This window comes from Bemisia tabaci, chromosome 2, assembly GCF_918797505.1.
Source record: "Bemisia tabaci chromosome 2, PGI_BMITA_v3".
Taxonomy (NCBI): Eukaryota; Metazoa; Arthropoda; class Insecta; order Hemiptera; family Aleyrodidae; genus Bemisia; species Bemisia tabaci.
In genome coordinates this window covers 58,201,387-58,225,428 of record NC_092794.1, presented here as the reverse complement: position 1 = coordinate 58,225,428, position 24,042 = coordinate 58,201,387, and the positions used below count along the sequence as shown (strand labels likewise).

At 38.5% G+C, this 24,042-nt stretch overlaps 2 protein-coding genes across 3 annotated transcripts in view; one reads left to right on the top strand and one right to left on the bottom strand.

Annotated features, from left to right (window-relative positions):
- LOC109030161 (O-acyltransferase like protein) overlaps nt 1-24,042 on the bottom strand; it is a 44,822-nt gene that overhangs the window by 14,708 nt on the left and 6,072 nt on the right. The window contains exon 2 of the mRNA XM_019040990.2: nt 14,664-14,896. Coding sequence (XP_018896535.2) covers nt 14,664-14,896 — 233 coding nt within the window. The remainder of the gene's footprint in view (nt 1-14,663; nt 14,897-24,042) is intronic.
- LOC109030163 (uncharacterized) lies at nt 3,995-7,914 on the top strand. Of its 2 annotated transcripts, none has more exons than XM_072295934.1 (4): nt 3,995-4,155; nt 5,050-5,259; nt 6,409-6,597; nt 7,451-7,914. In XM_072295934.1, exons 1-4 carry the CDS (start codon nt 4,108-4,110, stop codon nt 7,850-7,852), a joined length of 849 nt encoding a protein of 282 aa, XP_072152035.1. In that variant the 5' UTR covers nt 3,995-4,107; the 3' UTR covers nt 7,853-7,914. The 2 variants fall into 2 exon arrangements, with proteins under 2 accessions (XP_072152035.1, XP_072152037.1); XM_072295936.1 differs by lacking the exon at nt 3,995-4,155 and adding an exon at nt 4,201-4,383.

Sequence of the window (24,042 nt, the reverse complement as noted above, 5' to 3'; positions counted from 1 at the left end):
TAAGTAGAAAAAGCAAACCATAATTTGAGAAAAGAGAGTCTAAAATATTTTGAAGCTCAACTGAGGGCACCTTTTCTCCTCTCAAGATTGAGAGTCGAGTAAACATATTTTTAGTCTAAAAAAAATTGTTATTAAGTGTATCTAAAATTTAGCCTTACGGATTAAAAAAAACTTTAGATCTCTCTTATATTCTGGTTTCATCTTCAGATCTGCGTACTTACGTTTATTTTTAATTTTATTTTTTCTGTATTAACCCCCCCCCCCCCTCCAAAAAAATTGACCGTAATACACTTGATTGGACACTTAAATGAAGATTTTTAGCATAAAAACAATTTCCTTGGGAAAAAACAGCATCAGTATTCCCAGGACTATATATAACTAGGGGTCTGTGGCCGCTACGCAGCCGCCAACCACTGAAAAAAACTACACGTAAAAAGTAGCAGAACAACCATGTTCAAGTTAATTCAGAGATGAATGGATTCAAAAGCCGACGGGTGCACGCGAGAGAAAGCGTATTCATCTCTGATTGCAACGTTATGCACCACATTGATGTTTTATTTTTAATAAATGTTTTTCAAAAACTACACACAGTTTTTTTTGATGAGTTTCCTTTCAGTCTCCCAAATGATCTGAAATATAAGCATCAAAAACTTGACGCGATATTTTCGTTCGTTTTGTTTTCTTTTTATTAAACCAAAATTAATTTTACGCGAATCAAGTTTCAGAATCCCGTTTAATCGTTAATCATCGTGTAAACATTGTCCAAGTTTCTGGATTATTGCAATTGAGATGCATATTTACCCTTTAATTGTGGTGAAAACCGGGCAGGGATCGTCAAAAAAATAGACGCGCGGTCCTAGTTTTGCGGCGATTTTAACGTTGCGCAAGCCAGGGAAGGGAGCGCGGTCGAATGTAGAGTCATTTTCACAGCGTTATGCACCTTCAATCCAGCTAGCGGCAATGTGCACGGAAAAAACGAGTTTAGGGCTGGTACCTGCGCCGATAAGGTCCCAGCCCTAACCGGGTAGGTAAAATTGCTTCACCTCCACCGCCATAGGGGCAGGCCCGGCGCGCGTAGAGCCCAAATCTACCTACTACAGGGTTCAGCCCTACCTGGTAAGAGCTAAACCCTGTCCAGGTAGGGCTGGGCCTTACCCGCGCAGGGCCTGCCCCTGTGGCGGTGGAGGTGAAGCAATTCTAGGGCCCAGTCCTAATCTCGTTTTTTCAGTGTGCCTATACGCGTAGTCGAATAGTCAGGGCCGGATTTACGTTTTTGGTGCCCTGTGCAGAAATTTTCAAGGCGCCCCCCTCGCACGTCCCCCCCCCCCCCGCCCGCGCATTTCCCAACCCGACTGTCTTCTTTGGCTACTACGTGCTAACTCTAACTAAAAACGAATTTTTTCGAGTGAGTGAATGATTCTGGGGCAGAAACCAAAACCAGGTACCTGTTCCTGTTACTGTTAACTACGAAACTAAGAGAAAGTTTGACCCTTAAAGTCTAGGGTCAGGTCATAATATAATAGGGTAATAAAGGGTAGGGGGGGGGTATAATAGGTAAAATATTGAACGCAATAAATTAATGGTTCTCTGATGTAATTTTGCAGAAGAAAATTCTGGTGGGACAAAAATAGGCATTTCATATGCACATTTCATTTCTGAACTTTCGACGCAATTCTCAATTTTTTGCAGGGTTTAGAAAAAAACCCAAAATTTAGCGCCCCTCAAAATCTGGCGCCCTGTGCAGCTGCACCGATGCACGATAGGTAAATCCGGCCCTGCGAATAGTTACTGCAAATAACTCAAATGACTCTCGCATTGCGTTTCGTTAAATGCGAGAAGTATTCATGCAGTCTTGTAGGCGCTAATATGTGCTTGACGCCGACCGTACTGTTTGGCGCAATGCGTGAAGTATTCCAGCAGTCTTGCAGGCGCTGATATGAGTTAGACGCCGACCGCACCGTGTTCGGCGCGATTATTCGAACTCGCGATAGGATAATCGCGGTATCGAACAATGTGGCTTAAAAGCCCCATATTTTATTTCGACGCCGTATGAGCATTCCAACGTTGCCTCGTTTCTCCCGATAAAATATTTTTTCTGAGAAAAGTTAGGAAAGTGCTGTATGTTCACCTTTTTAGGTTGAATGGACCATTAAACAAGGTACGAATTTAAGCACTCTCATACATGATACTTCACTAGAAATTCACATAGAATATGATTCGCGCGACAGAAACTACTGAAATCAACTTCTCGCTAAGATATTGAATAAAACCCCTTTCAAAAATGTATGCTATTCCAAATTATTTACGAAGCGAAGTGCCTTCGACGTTTTGCTGCGGGTCCTCTATCTTTTTTTTGTAGATTAGCAAAACATTGGAACCTACTGTCTGGACATTTGGTGAAAAAACAAGAGGTTTAGCAGATTTACACAGAGGTTAGGCGGATTTACCGAAGAACCATTTCCCTTAGTTAGCAAAATAATAAGTCAAAGGTTTTTTAGCGCAATTTAAGTACTGTGCCCTTAGATAGTTCAGAAATATCCGATCAATGGTGCAAATATTTCTAATTTATTAACTCGATTTCTTTCAGTGACCCTAGTAGGAACAATTTGAGAGCTATTAAAATTACCACTTTTTTAAGTATAACTTTATTGAAACTTAACTGCCGAAGGTAGAGGCATAGTAGAGTCCCGAGTAGCGTTTAACAGAGAGGTAAATGCAATAATGGTACAAACATTACACAACACTTCGGCAGCCTTTGCATTCATGCGCGGATTCAACTAACTGGCAACCTTTTTTATTCTTCCATTAATCAAACGGAAATGTATCGATTCTTAACGGGGCCCGGTACCTCAACAAGAATCGATTTCTCAACACAGGTTTTAATGGAGGAAAGCCTTTGTTGCCAAATTGCTTGATCCGCCTCTGCTCTGCATATCCTCGACAATCACCCTTAAGTGACATAAAAAGTTCGATAAAATGAGCTACCTACTGAAATAAGGGAGGACGGTAGGTATAACTTATCTCACAAACCGATAAATGGTCATATACTTTTGATGACCAACCGTCATCCAACATCCATTGCGACTTATGTGAACTCGGGAGCATAGCACGACTCGCTCGTACACCTGTGATTTAAGAAACGCGCGTTAGCACACAGTGCGTCCGACTGAATGCACTATCGCAAATGTATACCCTTCTGCAAGCCGCCATTTGCGAGTAACATTGTTGTACACCACTTCAATGTGATTCCAGTTCTAAAATTGACTTAATAAAATTGTATGAAGTCTTTGAGTAAATAAATTATAAACTTAGAAAAAAAGACAGATTTGTTTAGATCGATTCAAATTGCTCCCGAGCAAGTCATTGTTCAAACATGCGTTTCTGCTGCATCTACACAGTAACATCAACTCTTTTTCTCTTTCAATAATACCCCAGCCACCTTCAACCTACAATTAGCCCTCGAAGCACCATTACAAATGAGACAAACGGAGCCAGGACAACATAGAAATAGAGCAAGGGAATGGACGCGCGTTCATAACGGCGCAGAGATACAACTATTCGCGCTTGATGGATGTCCGTGTTGCATCTGCAAAATTGAAGGCGCCATGGCGCGAGGCGTGAAGTCGCAATGTTCCGCTCGATGCTACTTGTGAAGTGTCGTACATATTCTAAAAAAAAAGAGGCCGGGATACGTCTGTTTTACCTTCAGCTGTGTTTAAACTCGATTTTTCTACGATGTATTCATAGATTTATACCTGAAGCTCGTATGACAGGCACCATAACTTCCCCAGAAGAGATGGTCGGGTCAATTTGTGAATCATAATGTTTATCACTGGTAAGATCAAGAGGAGAGAAACCATGTTATGCTTTAAACTGGAATGACGTCATGAAATTCTTTATGGCTTCACGTCTTGTTCAGAACGCTCAATTTTTTTGGAGCTGTACTTGATGTTTACAACGCATATGACTCATCAGAAGATCGATCGATTGATTAACCAAGAATAATTTCAATTTTCGTCATTCGTGATCCAACGTTATCACTTGCAACTCCAAAAAAAAGAAGAAAAAAAGTAAAGAAATAAATGTGAGTGTGTTAAAGAGATAAATATGACGTGCATGAGTGTCTTACAATTATTCATCTTATTTCCTTTATTGGTAGGTTATACTACTATTTATTCGTATCTGATTCTTAATCGGGTTTTGGTTAGCGTTTATTTAAGAATTTAAATAAAAATTGCTCTGTCATCAATTTTCTGTGCATATTTCTTGTTTCCATTAACCAACGTACAGCTTAACTAAAATCCTACAACTTCAATAAAAAACAGTGGTACAAAGTTCACACTTTGTACATAATGAACAGATGAAATCACAAAAAAATTCGAGGTAACATGTGTTTACATCACGTTTGTAGATTCCCTCTCACGCCTGCTTCATTTTTTCATCAGAAGTCAATGGGCACCTGCTATCATTGTCGGAAACTAAAGAAAGTGTTTCAGTGAGAAAGTACATTGTAAAAAATAAAAAATGCGAGAAAGATCACGACAAATTTGATAGAGAAAGAGATTCGTTTTTTTACCTAGAATGAAAGAGAAGAAAGGCAATATTTTGCAATGAGCAATTTTTTTTATCAGTAAAAACAAAAACTTTTGATACCTAACTACCTATGTATTATTTCCGTGCTGTGAATCGGAAGTTTACGTGAATGGAAGTCACACATTGAAGTTCGTGGTTTCCAGATACAAAGGAGTAAAGATCAAGATTGTCATGGGGCCTCGAGAAGTTTTAATTTTTGTTGTGCAATAACTATTTTTCCCCTAGAATCTACTGCCATGTTTGTTCTTTTCCAAAAACGTCACTGAGCATGCGCTCTTACATTAGACCCTTTGAATTTTGGTGGCAACGGTTAGGATTCAGTCCATTCAATGTAACTCCTTTCATTTTAATAATAATGGTTATCTCTTTACGTCATTTGTATTTTGATTCATGGTGTGAAATTTATTTATTATAGTTTACATAAATTACTTATATTTATCGGTACTTTACACTCAGGTACAGATATGTTCATTGCAAAACGAAACGCAAGAAAAGGAACAGAAGGTACCTTTGCAAGGCATGGTGGACAAATCAACCGCAGACAAACACTTCAAAGCTATAGGTGAATACTTGAAGCAAAAAAACATGTCTACCAATGTGCTAGAGAGGGTAAAAAAATATACAACCTCGTTGGAAAATAAACTGCTCATTCTTAAAAATACCACGGTAAGTGAGAAATTTATGTACCTACACGTCGTCGTATCGATAGGTATCAAAGTAATACATGAAGACTCTGCTGGTCGCAGTTTTAAAAGACTCATTGGAACTTTTTTGCTCGATAGCTCAATAATTATTTGATAAAAAGATTTATAGACAGCATTTCCTATTATGACTTGTATCTTTTGCTGGGTTTGATTTCTCCCCATTTAAACCAATGCAATTTTTGCGGTGAACTTTCGGGCTCCCACAACACGGTGCAAAATCAACTTTTGTCACTTAAATTAATGTCCTTATTGGGGCCATAAGAAATGGAAAAATGCCTAGAGGGCATACTTTTTTGGGACTTTACTATTTAGAGCTTCCTATCATTGGACCTTCAATGGCAAAAAAGACGGACGTGGCAAGTCTTTTTTTTTGGACGTGGCAACTTTGACATGGTATAACTCCTGATGTAAATGTTTCCCCAACTTACTTTTATACCTGCCTACCTTCACCGCTACGTTCTAGACAGCACTATCTGCCGGGCTACCCTCGGTGCGGCGAGGTGGACCGCAGGAAAAGAGTTGGTGCACTCCCTTTGCTAATGCTCAAATCGTGATCTTATTATTGAATCTTGAGGAAGCACAGAATTGGATTGTAAATTGTAAGTAGGTTCAACTAACAATCGATCATTTCACTGACAAAAACCAGGACAGGAAAATAAATTTAAAAAGAAAGGGGGGGGGGGATCTCTCAAAATCATGTGAGTGCAACTGCACCCACGAGCACCCATTACGCGCCGCCACTGTGCGTATGTGCAGAAAGAAACATATGAGGGAAAAAACCGAGTACAATCGTGTCTCTTACGAGATTTTACAATAAAGTAAGTAATAGCCCCTCTCCTCCTCCATCTCTTGAAAAAACTTACTTTTTGATGTGGTCACTTGAAATTAACTTACACTCGATTCATGGCAAATCCGAAAAAAAATTCAAAAATTAAAGTAGTTTTTTTTATTTTTTCCTAACTCACGAGGGAAGGGGCTACGCGCTACGCGACGTACCGAGAAGAAGATATAGGTAATGAAATAGAGTGTTGATGACTTATCGTGGAATGGACGGGTTATTTTAAAAAATATACTGTATAAAACAAATTCATTCTCTTTATCGTTATTACAGAAGCAGATGTCCATGAGGGTGGAGCAGTTGAGGAGTTCATTGCAAGCAGAACAAGAAACGGTAAAAAATCAAACGCGACAAATCGACGAGTATGCAAAAGCAATAAAGGATTATCTTGGGGATTTGCATGACTTTAGGGGTGATCATAAATTACTCACAGAAAAGCTAAATAACCAGACAGTTGTACTGGTGAGTATTAATTTATTTATTAGATAAAATAAATATGGTTACCTATCTATTAGAGGTCATTCATAAAATACACTACTCTGAAAATCGGATTTTTCGACACCCCACTCCTTTGCATACAGGTCTGCACCTCCTCCTGAACAATCCAATGACGCTCGGTTCGATCCCCCATTAAATTGGCGTATTGTAAATAATTTTGGATGCAAAATTGCCTCCCAACATAATTTTTTCGGAAAATTGGCGGTACACGCTCTTTTTATTGATACGTTGCGCGGCCCTGCAAGGCTTCCCTCCCAGCCATGACGCACCTAAAACGGAGGTTTAGACCCACCCGGCATCTTCCCCCATCCCTAAAGCGATACGTATTGAACGACATGAACGACTTCTTAAATGCAATCGGCGTATGTTCTGATCTTGAGCATGAAAGCATGAAAAATTTAAAATAAGCGCACAGGTTCGGTAAAATTCTGAGGACCACAACATTAAACAAAAATATGGGGAAAACAATGATTAGACTTACGCTCGAGTTTCAAAAATGAATATACATACACAATTTATTAACATTGATCTCGACATTCATAACTAATCAGAAGTTTGGCATTTCAACATTACAAGCGATGAAAATCATTAACATTGCCAAAGAATTATCAGCATTACTATAGAAGCTAATATTTTCCAAACAGAACTTAAGGAGAGCTTATAGGTAGGACGATCTATATTTTACAAAGTTGTAAGTGTGATTTTGACACAAATATTATGCCGGAGCCCACCTTGGTTGATGAGCCTTCATATGAATGATTTGACCTATCTTATTCCTAGTATTTTAATGAGATTATGTTCTACCTCCATGTTTCAGAGATACAAAAACTCCGAGGATATACACGCTGGTATCAAGTTAATCGAGCTTATGTTTAATGATCTCTTCAAAGTGAAAGAGAGGGCAAAACAATGGACCAGGTTTTTTCAGACAATGCAGGCGATAGTGCACCAGAAGAATACAACAACCGACGATATATCTGAAAAATTGAAACCTTTGTTGAAATTGCCCCCTAGGAAAATTTTGAAAGACCTTAAAACGAATTTTAAATCAGCGGAAAAATTTGGACAAACTGTTGAACAATGTTTCGGAAGACTCTCCGATGATATCAAAGCTTATCATCATGGCAAACCTCTTACAGACAATAACATTACAGAAATAATGGACAAAGCTATACAAATTATTATTGGTGCATTTTTCTTTAGTAATAGTAAATTGTAGGCAATTAATTAATTTGTAAGGCAATGTCGATTTATTTATATAAAAGCAGAGGGTAAAACTTAGTTGGAATTTGAATACCTCTACTGCGTGGTTCTAATGGATAAAAATGGCAAGAGGCATCAGCCCTCTTAGAGAAGATCTGGCACTGAGATCCGTAATAAACAACACTTAAATGTGCCAAAAAATACTGAGACCAGTTCAAATGACACTGATATCACTCCTCACCAGTATCTCCTTGTGCTCAAGAAAACTGATCTCAAAAGAAACCCTGATCTGCGTTGAAGTCCATCAATTTACTGTCACTTTTTTGTACCGGCTTTACTTTTTATTCCTCTGAGTCATGTGTACTTTAGAACTGACACGAGCGTTTATAGAGTAAAAAAAGAATCGTTCATCTTAAAACGATTTCAGAGGATTCCAGGTCTCACCAACTTTTCTAGTCCAAGTTTCAGTGTTATCTTTAAAGTAGCCTTTATTTCGGTCGCGGGAACAATGTTGCAGTGTTACTGGAGCCAGGGCCGGATTAAGGGGGTGGCCAAATGGGCCGCGGCCCGTGGCGGCAAATCTAGGGGTGGCAAATTTTGCAATTTTTTAAATGTAGGTATAAAAAAAATCGGATTTAGGAAAAAAAATTACAAACGAGAAAAGGCTACAAAATCTCTCATTTTCTGAGAGTATAGTAATTTCTAATTTTGTCGTCTTTCAGTGATTCAAGGGACAGCACCTTTAATTAGTTGAGTTAAGAGAGAAACCAAACACACAATTTGGCCTGGAACGGCGCGACTTGGGGAGAAATGATGACGAGAACTTGAGATGAAAAGGAGAAGCCCTCGGCGCGGCAATCGGCATGTAACACATATTAGCGTCTACAAGACTGCACGAATACTTCACGCATTGCATCGAACACAGTGCGGTTATTGTGCTCAGCGTAAAACGCATAGCGCCTACAAGACTGCGTGAATACTTCACGCATTGCGCCAAACACGGTGCGGTCGGCGCGGCGCGGCGGCGGAAGTTAAAATCATTAAACTACATTTATGTTCGTTCTTTCATAATTTTTTCATTCATTTTTTATGAATGAAAGGCCTTGTCCATTAGAGATAGGTTTACGAAATTTGACTTTCGCGCAAAGTTCCGTGACCTAGTAATGTTGACAGGGCTTTCCCAAAAAATGTGTTCAACACGAGTAAATGCGTCTTATGCACCCCTCCTCCGCTGGCACGTTCACTTGATGGTTTTTATTGATGTTTCAAAACGAATGAGAAGGGGGCGGCAAAATACAGGCGGCCCATGGGCGGCAAGTAGGAAAATCCGGCCCTGACTGGAGCCGAAATAGTTCGTACCATAAAAGTAATATTGCATTACAACTACCACCAAGAAAGTAGGTGGGATCTGGATCTATGTATAAGTATTTCAAGAGCAACGATTCTTTTTTCTCTGTGGTCGGATCTGTTCGAAGAACAATGACCACTCCCAATTTTTAAATGAGAATTGAGCACAGTTTATCGTCCCCATAAAATTTTTCCACAGTCTAATCCTATTTAACTTTGACTACGTTTAGCAGAAACGAACCAAGTCACATCAGCTATTGCCAAATTTAACTGAGGAGTCTAATTTTTTACAAGAACAAGATTTTACGATTTATTTTAAAAATTTAAAAGGATTACTTATCTTCGTACTGTGCAGAAATGTCACTGAAATATGCCCAAAGATGTTTTGACCACTGTTTTCATGCAAAAAATTAAAATGCCCAATTAAATTTGACAATAGCTGATGCAGTGGCGTAGCTAGGAATTCTGTAAGGAGGGGGTCCATTTACATTATTTTGTGTACGTCCCTGATAATATTTATGTCTGCCCTCCAAAACCTAAAAAAAGGTACAATTAACGAGGATAAGGTAGGGGGGGGGGGGGGTCCAGACCCCCTGGACCCACTCCTTTGTTCACGCCACTGAGCTGATGTGTCTTGGTTCCTTTCTGTTTAACACGGTCCATTTCAAATCCTCCTAGATTATATGTTTCTCCGCAACATCTTCACCAACCGTTCACAACCCCTTAAAAAAATTAAAGCCGCTGGAGGAAGTGATAGCTAGAGAATTCCTGTTTTGTAGAAAAAAGACGAGCAAAAAGTACGGCACCATGCGTGTGACACGGTTGACCCTCGAGGCAACGCACAGTCGGGCAGGTCTCCGACTGTTGATCGCAAAGCGCAGGCTCCGTGGAGTAGAACTTGTTCCTTTATTGTTTTGACGTGTTCCCCTACTGGTGCGCTTCGTCAACCTTGACATTTCAAACTATCCTTTGAACTTGGAAATTCCCCATAAATTTTATATACTTTGTTGATTCAATTTTTGATTAGCTCTCGATTCGGAGCCAAGATACACCTGCTCTGGAATAATTGCATCCAACTGAGAGGCACCGTAATTATGCGCCCCTTTCTTCTCTCCAAGTATGAGCTCCAAATGCACACCCGGAAAAGCATCGGTGACGCTTATTACAGCGGCTGATGACGTTTTTTCGATTCTGAAGATTCGAGTGACCCCGCCACCGGGTTCCATCCCCCCCCCCCCCCCCCCCCAGTAAAGAAAAATAATCTAAAAATGATTTTGTAATGTGTGCAAAGACTGATCCATTATCTCTACTCTTGGGCTCTTTACCTTTGGGGCTGTGTGTGGGAACCAGAGACTAAAAGCATTGAAATGCTTTTAAGCTTGTGCACTCTCTTTCTTTCACACGAAGTTGCATTCTATATAGAGTGCGTTTCATCACTCCTTGTTCGGTTTTTTTCTTCAAAAATGCAGTCTAATACCTAATAATACCTAATACCTAAATCGTTTCCATCTGCAACATTTCAGATTGCTCGTCATGCTTTCATTTGATTTGACAATCAATTAATGTGTTTGTTTTTTTTTTTTTTAAAAAAAAATAATGTGTTTTTCCAATCCGTTTAAAGGATATTTTATGAAAAAATTTGCCAAATACATTTTATATGTTTTTCTTTGAAAAAATAAAATACTCAGAAGCGCGCCACAATAATTGAAATGCATTATTTCCGAGTTTAACCATCAAGCTTTAATCACATTTGACGTGAACGATAAGTCAAAAATGCAGACAAATTTGCAAGAGCCCGATCTAGTCTTATTTCAATATTTCGAACGTCGACAGGAAAACCAATAAGGATACTCTGAATGACAACAATGACGCCACCTTTGCTTCTCTACAGAATGCGGAAATATTAATGTTTAAATGGAGCGCTATAGATTGAGCGGTGCTATCCAAAACTCCGTTTTCGCTTATTCGGTTCCTAGAAGCAGTCTTACGCGTTCAACGATACCTTGACCCGCGACTTAAGTCACAGACTCGCGTTAAGTATCCAAGAAATGCAAATAGGCGTGGAAAAAGTTACGCACTGACACCCAACATTTCCTCATGAGTGACGGCAGTCATTTTTGCATTTTCTTCTTTTAATTCGTCTAGAAAGTTTATCAAGTTAGTTCTTGTATTCAAAACGGATTGCTCATAGTGCGTCACACCGTCACACATGAGTCACTCATTAATACGCACGAATTAGCGTTAATCCTGAGGGGTAACTCAAAATAACAGTGACATACCTCTTTCATGAGATACCAACTGCATACTGCAAACACGCGTAACTTGGTTGACGCTGCAGACTTCATGTTATAATTTATTTTGGAAAAGTACTCAACATTATTTCTTGAAATCAGTGGCATGGCGTGAATTGCGATATATCGATTGTTATGCCATTTAAACCTATGGAAAAGGATCGATAAACAGGGTGTTCGCAGCGAGCACGTAAATAATCGATTCTTTACCATAGGTTTTAATGGCATAACAATCGATACATCGCAATTCACACCACGCCACTGCTTGAAACATTCCTGTTTTTTCTGTTCTGAGTCTGACGGAGAAATATTCTTTGGAGATTTTAAGGAATTATGCTTATTTTATTTTTCTTTGATGGAATAAAATGGGAGCGCAGATTTTTAGACATATCACACGAGACACGCGTTCCTGCAGTTTCAAAGTTGATAAGAAACATAAAGTATTAAAAGGGGGAAATAGAAAGGGTTCATCATGAGATAGACATATAGAAGAGATACAGATTGGGTAATGGACTGCAGATTTTTCGAACCAACTCGAGCCAACTTGAAAAGATTGAACTGGAGAGTTTTTCCTTGTGCAAATAAAATAACGATTTGAAATGCAGCAAAGTTCTATTCCTAAGTTTCAGGTCTTTGCACGTGTAAAATTCCCCACTCCGGCAAAGTATCATTTAAAAACAATTCAAAGTATTTAGCCTTCAGTGCAGCTCAATAAAGCCATCACGAAACCGCGGCAAATTCCTATGAACAAATCCGGGAGTAGAGATTTGTAAACAAATTTTTCATTGATTTGAAGTTTCATTTCATTTATGCTCTGCCTTGTTTATGCCTAGAAAATCCGAACAATTGCAGAGATGGACTCTCCAACACTGACATGCGACTCCTCCGTTACAGTCTCAACTTTAAGGAGTTGAAGTTGTCCTTATCACAATTAATCACTTGCTTTGAAAACTGCCAAACTCGAAAAAAATAAAAATTCAGTTTTATTGAGAGAAAAAATTGTTTAGGTTCACGCGTACCTTTTGCGTGCATATCTAGTTAGGCAGCAGCCCTGTCTTTAACTTTTTTTTTTTTTTTTTTTTTGGTCGTCAACTTTTTAGGGGGAGTTTTTTTAGGATTGGACCGGGGTGGATACCGCCACCTAGAATTTTTTTCAAAAGCTTTCATTTTATATTGAAAAAATACGCATGAATTTCGTTCGTTTAGAAAAGTGCCCGAGTGCCAAGGTTCAAGAACGGTTACATTGTGCTCGTACTATTGAAGGATGGAAAAGCCTCATATTTTTAGTAACGCATGACCAGGGCCGGATTAAGGGGATGGCTACATGGACCGCGGCCCATGGCGGCAAATCTAGGGGACGGCATATTTTGCATTTTTTTAAATGTAGGTATAAAAAAAAATCGGATTTAGGAAAAAAATTACAAACGAGAAAAGGCTACAAAATCTCTCATTTCCTGATACTATAGTAATTTCTAATTTTGTCGTCTTTCAGTGATACAAGAGACAGCACCTTTAATTAGTCGAGTACAGAGAGAAACCAAACATGCAATTTGGCCTGGAACGGCGCGACTTAGAGAGAAATAATGACGAGGACTTGAGATAAAAAGGAGAAGCACTCGGCGCGACGCGCGGCGGTCGGCATGTAACACATATTAGCGCCTACAAGACTGCACGAATACTTCACGCATTGCATCAAACATAGTGCGGTCTTTGCAGTCAGCGTGAAACGGTTAGCGCCTACAAGTGCCAAAGACAGTGCAGTCAGCGTGATACGCTTAGCGCCTACAAGACTGTTGGAATACCTCACGCATTGCGCCAAACACAGTGCATTCTGCGCGGCGCGGCGGCGGAAGTTAAAATCATTAAACTACATTAATGTTTGTTCTTTCATAATTTTTTCGCTCATTTCTTATGAATGGAAGGCCTTTTCCACACAGAGATAGGTTTACGGAACTTAACTTTCGCGCAAAGTTCCGTGAACTTTTGCTAGTAGTGTTGACAGGACTTTCCCAAAAAATGTGTCCAACACAAGTAAACGCGTCTTCTGCATCCTTCCCCCGCTGGCAAGTTCACTGGATGGTTTTTATTGATGTTTCAAAACGAATGAGAAGGGGGCATCAAAATTCAGGCGACCCATGGGCGGCAAGTAGGTAAATCCTGCCCTGAACATAACTTTTCTTCGGAGCTGAATTACTCATGTCACAACAGTTTCTATAATTCAACGAAAATGTCCGGATGTATTCACTCTCTTGTCCTTATCAAGATTGTTTTGTTTCTGGAATCGGGCACTTTTTAAAACAAGCTATTCATTGTCACGAATATTATTTGGATTACATTTTGCAATTTGAAAATGCAATCTCCGGCATACTTAAGGAACAGCGTATGTGCCATTAGTTTCCCAATGCACGTAAGTGTTTTTATAAATGAGCCAGGAATTGTAGATTCTAATGGAGAATTTGCAGATGTCTGAAATTGATAGATTTCTTGTCTAAGGGGAAATTACTGAGTGAACTGAGCACGAGGATACCATTGCTTTATAAATTGAAAAATTTTTAGAGGAGATGTGGCAAAATAACAAAATCTACAACATATGTTTGAATGAGAAATGCCGCCAGATGACGTCACTAGGCGGTACATTTTCTCCCTTTCAAGCATATGTTAAAATCTAAACTTTCGTGTATACACCCATTTTCAAAATTCTCCGTAAAGACGTTAATAGCCTGTGAGGCTGAATGTCTTAAAATACATTAACTAACTAATTAACTATACTATTTCTCAATGCAGAAATAAATTATAAAAATTACTGCGGGATCAGCTCTTCGAGCGCTTTCAGATGTAGCAATAAAAAAGTTAAAAATGCAAATTCTCCATGGCAAAATGAAGTCCATTTGAGGGGTTTGAAGGACAAGGCGCATAAGTGCAGTTTTTGCTATTTCGAGAAATACCTACGTGTTTGAAGTTTCGAAATTACATGGATCCTCATTGCAGAATGAAAGTTCAAACTGACTTTTTGATGCTTAAAAATTGGGTAGCAAATTTTTAACAGAAATTAGCATTAAATATAGGTTTTATTGAAATCATTAATACCTCAATTTTTTCAAAAACCGCACTTATGCGCCTTGATCTCCAAGCCCCTCATTTGATATCAACGATATGGTCAGTAGCACCTTTAGGAGACAATGAACTCACCTTCAATTTATTCCAAACGGACTCGAAGGGGTCCGTCTCGAGGTCAAATCTGGGCGGATGCCAGGGGTCGTCGGTGCCCAACTGAAAGTGGAGGAGGCAGTACTGGCCATCGAGCGTGCCACCCTGGACCGGGCCCAGGTCCACGTGCGCTCTGATGCACTCGTCGAAATTCCCGAACTGATAGTTGTTGCCCACTATCACCCCGTGAGGGAGCTTCGCCGAGGCGTCGTACACTGAAAAAAATCATAAAACACTCCATGAAATACAAGAGAAGACCGGACATCTTTAAATGGGGCACTGGAAAAAAAACACATTGGATCTAGAGTCCAGACTCTTAAAAACATCGACAAGAAAAGATACTCTTGATTCAATCAGATTTAAGCTTAGGTAAATCAAAAGGAAATCCGCTCAAATTATAAAAATTTAAACTAGCAGATTTAATTATAATTTTGAAGATTATTAGTTTAACTTAACTTAAAATTTTAATAAAAAATAAATAGAATATAATAAGATATCAAGAATAAAAATCTTAATAGTCCAAATCTAATAAAATTTATTTAAGGCTTGGTTCTTGATTTAAGCTTAAATCTGATTGAATCAAGAGTATTCTTTCTTGTCGATGTTTTTAAGAGTCTGTACTCTAGATCCAATGTGGTTTTTTTCCAGTGGGGTGTTAGTAGAGAGTACCTTCTTCGTAAGTCAGTAAGTTCAGTTAAGCACAGTTCCCAGTTCTGCCCATATCGTCGCCTACCTGACTTAAGAGTGTAACTACATTTGGCAATAAACCCTAACTTCCATACAATTCAATGCTTTTCCGGGCTCATCTCAATGTGTAGTTACGCCGGTATGTCAACCAAGCGACGATATAGTGTGCAGATGATTTAGACGTGCGGAGCATGCGGTTTCATTCGCTTCCATCACTAAGAGCTTCACACAATCACACAGATAGGCATATGAACTCCTTGTATCTACCTGAAGTAAAATATTACTTGGAGGATTCCCTTGAAAAAGTGCTGTGGTTTGAACTTGGACTACATGCTCATTTCGATGAGCATACTGATGATGAAAGTGAAAACACGTGTACATAATTCGACTTGGACGTTTCAATCTCCACTTATGCCGCAATATTTTAAGAAAAATAAATTAATATTTGTTTGATATGTTTGCAGAAACTGCGGGAAACTGGGTGAATAAAGATATACGTAGAAATTCCACAAAAGAATGTTCATTAATTTGTCCTCGGAAGAAAAACAATAAATCTGCTTTGCAATCGGCAACGACGCAAGTGGAAATGCGTGTTTTATTTTAAATTTTATCATATTTTTGCAGAAATATCGCAAAATAGTTCCTAAGTTTTCTTGCGTTTACGAGAGGAAAAGTTGAATGTTATGCTATTGCTCCCCTATTTCCAGATCACGGAAATATTAGAATGCAGTAAGATGGAAAAAGGAGGCTTTTTTATGCAACTGTGCAATGAATAGTCATAGGAATGTGATTGACATATTCATGTTAATTATAAAGAACAAACATCAATGCAAATACATTGTTGTGATTATTTCAGTAAATGAAACTGATAGATTGACCACTTCTTTTGATAAAAAAAAAATAAATATAAAAACATGTAGAGCTGGCGGACATAAAATCTATGATTCAGAAGATTTACCGTTGAGAGCCGTCTATGCGACGCAATGCGAGATATTTACGAAAGCAACATAAAATGCTATTAGGTGAAATAAAAAATCACTATTGAACATTAATCGATCAAGCAATGCGGTGAATTTTGAATGAATATTCTACAAGCTCGGATTCTTACAACTTATTTTTCATCAAAAATAAGAAGGAATCATGGGTGGATCCAGGGGGGGGGGTGAGAGCGCCCTCTCTTTTTCCGTTCGCTCGAGAAAAAGTAGAGAGAAAAAGGGAGGAAAGATAATAGAAGGAAGGGACGAGGGAAAGAAGGAGGGAGGACGCTTTTTATTTGATACTTATCAGTGACAAAATTGACTCAAACAGCATAGGTATAGATACTTTAAAATTTCGAAAACTTTCGAGGAAAAGCCTCCCGGATCCCCCTTCCACCTCCCCTCTCCCCCTCCGAAGTGTCTGGATCTGCTTCCAGATATCCAAAAAATGAAATGATGGTATCTAAGACTGTTGAAACAGCGGGTGACTTTAACACCAGGGTAGGAAAGTAGAGAAAATGTTGAGACATTTGATATACTTCGGTGCCATTTCTCTTCAACATTATGACTCATTTAAAAGATAAGAATCAGCGGTCTGATTGTTGAAATTTTTGTCAGCACGACAAGATATCAGAGATCTACAAATTAGACGGCACGGATATGTCTTGCTTTGTCTTGCCGACAGAGCTAAATATAGTTTCAAAAATCAGGCTGCAGGAGTATTTAGGATATTTCGAGATCACCACGAAAAAATTTAAGGGCTCATTTTCCCGACAAAAATAATACATTTTCCTCCAATTAAACTGATGTCAATGTATGCACCCCTCTGTAGCAACGGGCTGTGAAGGTTCAGTGGCAAAAAACTTCGATCCACTGTCAATTCTCTAATTTTCACGAATGAAAATGGACAAGTATTTATCGTTTCAAAGTAGGGAGTAGAAATGGCCTGTTTATATGCATGGATTTTCGTGTTTTTGGAATGGTTGGATGAAGAGATACTGAGATTTCAAATTTTGTATCTTAACAATACTTTTATCAATTTTTTGTTTCTTTTTCTTTTTAGACATTAGGAAAGCTGTCTAGAGGTGTGTAAAATAAAACAATAAAGCGGTATTTGGACTGCCACCCGATAAGGAGGAAAAGAGGCGACCAAAACTAAGTCGTAAACGACGATTAGATCGCGAAACCAAAGCAAGACCGTCTATTTTTGATTGAGCCGAATTGCACGTTTAAAACTGCCCTTTTAATTATGCTCACAACGGACCGTGATAAACCGATGGGGGGGAGGGGGGGATAGTACAGAAGAAATAACGAAAGTTACAGCGAGGACGTTTGCTGGCAAATTGCTCGTGCGAGGCCTCACTATACTTTCAAAGTTACGGTCACATCGTGGTTCGTATCCGAACGATAGGAAAGAATTCCGTTTTCCGTGTTTGACGTCTGTTGATGAAACACGAATTCCCAAGAAAACTTACGAATAATTTCCTTTGAATTTTTCAGGTAACCTCGGTTTTCTTACGAAATTTGATCTAAAGTATCTGAAAATTTCAAGGAAAAATAGTTTAGATTTTCCGCACAAATAAATATTTTAATTGGAAAATTTGGCAACATCCGAATGTTTAAACGGCGAATTTTTTTCAGCACGACAAAGTCAATGTCCGAACCAAGCAGTTTAACGTTACCCATTGAGGACAGGAAGGGTATAGGATTACGGCACATCTGTAATTTTCTTTGGATTATTTTTCGATAAATTTCCTGAGAAGCGCCTTTAAAAGCATCTGTATGCTTCAAAAATCAAAGAAATTTGGTCGACTGCCTCAGCCTCACGCTGTCAAAATGAGACCTTTAAAATCAGAATAGTGGTGCCTATAGTCACAGCGGAAAATATGACGAAGCTTACACTACAAGAATGAAGTCAAATGTATCCTTCTTTAATATTTCGGATCATCAAAGTTTCTTAACCACATATACGCAAGCCGTATCGAGTAATTTGAGAAGTTAAAAGTGCAGATTTTATTCAAACTTAGCAATTTAACAGAAAAAGGAAAAACAGAGTTCAGAAAAGGGCTAATGTATGTGCTTCAAATATTTATAATGAAGAAAGATGAAAATTAAAGAAGAAAATCTATTTGCGGTTGATATCAGTTGCCATGTGTGGAATTGAAAAAATGCAGGAAAACGACATTTTTTTTCTTTTTTTTCTTCTATTTATCAGAAAATTACATAAATATAGGGGACAGCAATGTTTTTTTTTCATTGATAAATATCCGATCACCCTGTTTGAAAATAATTTTGTTACGCCCTATAATGAATCTTCTTAAGTAACAACAACAGTCATGCAATGCAATTGAAATGAAACATCCGTTGTTTTCGAATAAGAGGCTTGAAATTCCTAGTCCCATCCAGGATGGCACAATTCCAAAAACAGTCAACCTCACTTTCAGTATAATCCGTGCAAAATCTTGGGATGGATATAAACGTAATGGTAAGGCGGAATTTTGTGCGAATTCGAAAAATATAGTTTTTACTCAGGAATTACACGTGTTTTTTTCCTCAAGTAAGGAGGGGAGCGCATGCTGAAGGTATCCCAGCATTGCTGATCATCCACCTGCGTACCAGATAAAAGGGCTAAATGAATTTCAGGGGGAAATGACTCCAAAACTGGTTGGCAGAAAGACGCGCTGATCGGCGAGGGGGAGTAAACCGCGCCCTCTAGCACACAAATCGTCGCCCCTCTGACGTAAGCGCATGTCTCGATCTCCACATGAGCCCCAGAAAGCATGAATTGATACGTAATTCGGGGCTCACGTGTAAATTAAGATACGCCCTAACGTCAGAGGGGCGACGAAATGTATCGGGAAAGTGGATAAACCGGCCGGGGAAACATTTTAGAAAATGATTGGGGAAAAACTCGAAAGGCAGGAATGTTCACGAGTGAATACCTGACAGCTCAGGTGGTTGATGCGTGGCTCCGAACGAAAATGATCGGTATAACAAACGTTGGTACTCGCACAGCCAAAAATGGATCATTCGCTCGTCCTAATCGCATAAAATTACGTATGTTTAAATGGTCAATGCTGTGATAGCTGGTCTCGTTTTTCTTGAATACCGGTTAATTTTTTTAGGTTCTGGTGATTTCATTGGTATTTTAATGCTCTGAGCTTGGGATTTTCAAAGTTTCAGCGTGATTGAATAAGTTGATTTTTGAGAGATTAACCTAAGAATTTTCTCCAATTCTTGGCTTTTGAACTTGTTTTCGAGCGCTTCAAATCGTGAGGACCATCTAGCTCCCGCATATGACAGGAATCCAAGGGCCCGCTTTAATTTTAGGTTATCCTCATTGGAGGCGAAGTGGAGTGGGACTCGCGTGAATCTTATTCAGGGTGAATCTGTTGTACCTAAACTTTGACTAATGTAAACTCAAAAGTTTCCAATCAAATAATGGATGACTCAGAAATATTGATGAGCACGTGAAACCTGAAATCCACTCTTAACTTCACAATCCGAGTTAGAAATTTGCGAATTTTTGAGATCCCCTCTTAAAAAGTATATAATAGCAGAAAGATAATTTTTTACAAGAAAGTCATTTCGGTTTCACAATTCTACAGAAAACTCAAATTTTCCCAGGTAGGACTTACCTCCTAAAAAAATGATCCCCAACCCTAAACCCACAACGGGGAGGCGCAGGCGAGTCTGGCAGATACGGAATATTCTGTTGTACGAAAGGTGGTGTAGGGAGCCTCCCCCGGAAAATTTTAAAGAATCGACTGGGTTTGCGATGCATCATAAAGCTACCTTGTAGCAAAATTCATGCAACATTTTTTGGATTTTGTGATCACACCTCCATTAAAATGTTTATGAACATTTTTGGACAAGAAAAAAAATCCCATTTTTCAAGAAAAATCTTCGTTTGTCCCTTTTTCAAAAATTCAAACCCGAGTGAAACTTTGTGACGTCGTAATCCGAAATACCCATTTTCCAACTTTAGCCATCAATATAATTCAACCAAAAACCCCAAATGTGCCATGAACGTAATCATGTGTCAAAAGTCCGATGAACTCTGGATTATTCAGATACAGTTTCAACCGAACTTCCAATTCTCCGGGGGGATTCATCAAATGCGCGTTGTCAAAACAGGTTTCTGTCTTGTCATTTACCTTCCTTGGAATTTCCACTTCCATCTAAATATTTTCCGGAAAATTCGATTTAGAAAGATAAATATGAGAGAACACACTGCAACACCGGAATCGAGGGACAAGTCACACTGGTTTTACTGCTGACGAGCAACCTTTGCAATGCTGATGGTCAATCACAAAAGCAACCCAAAGTTTTGGGAAATTGTACCATGATATACCTATCTTATCTTACTCTACGATTTAAAATCATAAGAATAACGAATAACGTATATGAATGAGGCGCGAAGCGGTCGAGGGTGTATCGGTGTAGGTATCCCTAATTTTTTTTTAATTTTTTTAAAAATTTTTTTATGTATATATTTTTTTGGCTTCTATTCCTTTATTGATAGACTAGGAATCAACAGCCATCTATGGACAGGTGTGGTTACAAAGAGAAATCAGAATAGAAGAAATCCCTTAGTTTGAGATGGAGACACTTCTTATGAGTTCATTTACAGTGTCGGAATTGCCGTTGCAACAATTATGAATTTATTTTACTCTCTTTGCCGCAAAATGCCGCAACAATAGCGGGAGGGGGGGGGCGTGTTGCAGCTGCTCCTTTTCCTCGGGTCAATAAAGCGGGAAAGGTCAAGAAAAATATTGTTTCCACGGCGATCGCGAGTCAATGACTGTCAACAATATTTTGAGCCTGATTTTGTTTGTTTTATTATTCTTTTACGTTAATCCTACGTCTGCATGCAAATGAGCTCTTCGAGACTTGACGTAACGAGGATGGAAAAATCCAATCAATTAAATTCTCCATCCTCTCACGGCCAGATTTTGATACCGTTGACAGGTGTCGCTGCGAAAACAATTTGCGTGAAAATTTTGCGTCGCATTCGTGCGTTACTTTAAGAAAGGGTGAAATTCGAAGGTTTCGAAAGGGTCAGATGGGTAGAGTTTATTAAAAGAGAATTAGGTGTTTTGAGAAACAAAGGGACTTTCGGTTAGTTGGTTGGTAGAATTCTCGATAGGAGACAGTGTAAACCAACGCATCCTTCCATCTCCTAATGAATTTCGAAAACAAAAGTTGAGCTATTAGCCGATTTTAATTTTTTTTTTTTTTTTTTTTTTTTTTTTTGTAAAATCGGCTAATTGCTTAACTATTGTTTTTATCATTATGAGTAGCCAAAAATCAAAAAATCTTGTTAATGAATTTCTGTGCTCAAGTACAGTGATATTAAGTATACAGTAACGAGAGATGTCGGCGTACCTCCTGTGAATTGAAATAGCTTTTTTACCCAATGAACAAAAAGAGACTGACAACCCTGGTGAAAATTGGCGATAAGAGCTGCGTTTCAAAATACCATAGGAATTCTTATAGCCGGCTAAAAAAGGCTACAGAAAATCATATAGCTGGCTGTAGAATGCGGAGAAAATCATACGGCCGGGCTATATGAAGCGATAAAAAATTATGCAGCCGGGCTATAGTTCCTATCGCCGGGATATAGGTCCTATCGCCGAGCTATAGTTCCTATCGCTCGGCCTACACTTTATCGCCTGGCTGTTGCTTTTTCACCATCGATTACAAAAGGCTATAAGAAACTGTGTAAAAATTCGTGTGCTTTGGAAATCATTAAGTTTGATACGGAACCACCTTAATATTTACAAAACACACATTATATTTTCCTTTAATACATATTTTTCTTCATCAATTAAAATGAGAATAATCCATACAGGATGTGCAAACATTTCAAAATCATGAGTTGAATAACGCTGACTCCGGCAGATTAATGGGCCTGTTGCACCGATTTTTTTTATTGCTTGTATCGAAAGAGCTAAGGCTCCTGATGTCACAGGAATTTTCCTGGAGTTTTTTGATCACCGGAAACCCCCAAAAAATCAACTTAAAAACGCCTCAGAATTTGGATTTTCAAAACGGTCGTTTCGGGTCCGCCATACTTGACGTGAAATGATATGACAGACCTGGTTTCTTCATCACTTACAATGTATTTTCCCGTAAGGAAATGACAGCCGCTTTTCAAATGCAAATATCGAGTCAATTGATAATTTTTTGATCAAAATGGAAAGCAGGAATGGATTCCTCGTACGTTTAAATGGTTAAAACCTTCATTAGATAAATAAGAACCGACGGGATAAACCCTATTTTGAAGGAAGACTGTAGTCAATGGGCGATTGTTTACATCTGCTTAGTGATAACAGACATGGACATTAGCTCAATATTTGGCCATTTTCATGAGTTTTTACTTTTTCGTCACTATTTGAAGGTAAGTTTATTTTGTAAATCAATTGTTTAGTGCCTTAGGATCATGTTAAAAGCTGTAAAGGTATACTTTGTTACTTATTAATTCAGATCACACTCCGGCAGTCCAGCGCTCAAACCATGGATGTTCTCTTAATGCGTGTAAATCATTCTTAACTCTTCAACAAACATCTCAATATCATTCAGAACGTTCCCACGTTTTATTAACTTATGTTATTTTAAAATCCTGTGTGTTTGAAATGTAACACTATACAGAAAAATTTATCGATAAAGTCTGGTAACCGAAGAAGGATCCTACGTCTACTTTCCTTGCCTCCAGCTTAAACATACCGGTCTCCTCATCTCATCAGTATTGTCAAAGGTAAGTTTTTTTAATCATCAATGATTGATACTATCATTTTGGTGTCTTCAGTGAAGCATTAAAGGGTGAAATAGTAAGCAGTAACAACTGACTCGCTACATCCAGGTTTGAGCGTTGGACTGCCGGAGTGTGATCTGAATTAATAAGTAACAAAGTATACCTTTACAGCTTTTAACATGATCCTAAGGCACTAAACAATTGATTTACAAAATAAACTTACCTTCAAATAGTGACGAAAAAGTAAAAACTCATGAAAATGGCCAAATATTGAGCTAATGTCCATGTCTGTTATCACTAAGCAGATGTAAACAATCGCCCATTGACTACAGTCTTCCTTCAAAATAGGGTTTATCCCGTCGGTTCTTATTTATCTAATGAAGGTTTTAACCATTTAAACGTACGAGGAATCCATTCCTGCTTTCCATTTTGATCAAAAAATTATCAATTGACTCGATATTTGCATTTGAAAAGCGGCTGTCATTTCCTTACGGGAAAATACATTGTAAGTGATGAAGAAACCAGGTCTGTCATATCATTTCACGTCAAGTATGGCGGACCCGAAACGACCGTTTTGAAAATCCAAATTCTGAGGCGTTTTTAAGTTGATTTTTTGGGGGTTTCCGGTGATCAAAAAACTCCAGGAAAATTCCTGTGACATCAGGAGCCTTAGCTCTTTCGATACAAGCAATAAAAAAAATCGGTGCAACAGGCCCATTAATCTGCCGGAGTCAGCGTTATTCAACTCATGATTTTGAAATGTTTGCACATCCTGTATGGATTATTCTCATTTTAATTGATGAAGAAAAATATGTATTAAAGGAAAATATAATGTGTGTTTTGTAAATATTAAGGTGGTTCCGTATCAAACTTAATGATTTCCAAAGCACACGAATTTTTACACAGTTTCTTATAGCCTTTTGTAATCGATGGTGAAAAA

Excerpts from the sequence above, each read along its gene's own strand:
- LOC109030163 (XM_072295934.1), top strand. The coding sequence starts at position 4,108 with ATGACGTGCATGAGTGTCTTACAATTATTCATCTTATTTCCTTTATTG. Across the intron at positions 4,156-5,049 it reads TCATCTTATTTCCTTTATTG|GTACAGATATGTTCATTGCA; the intron begins GTAGGTTATACT and ends CTTTACACTCAG. Across the intron at positions 5,260-6,408 it reads TCATTCTTAAAAATACCACG|AAGCAGATGTCCATGAGGGT; the intron begins GTAAGTGAGAAA and ends TCGTTATTACAG.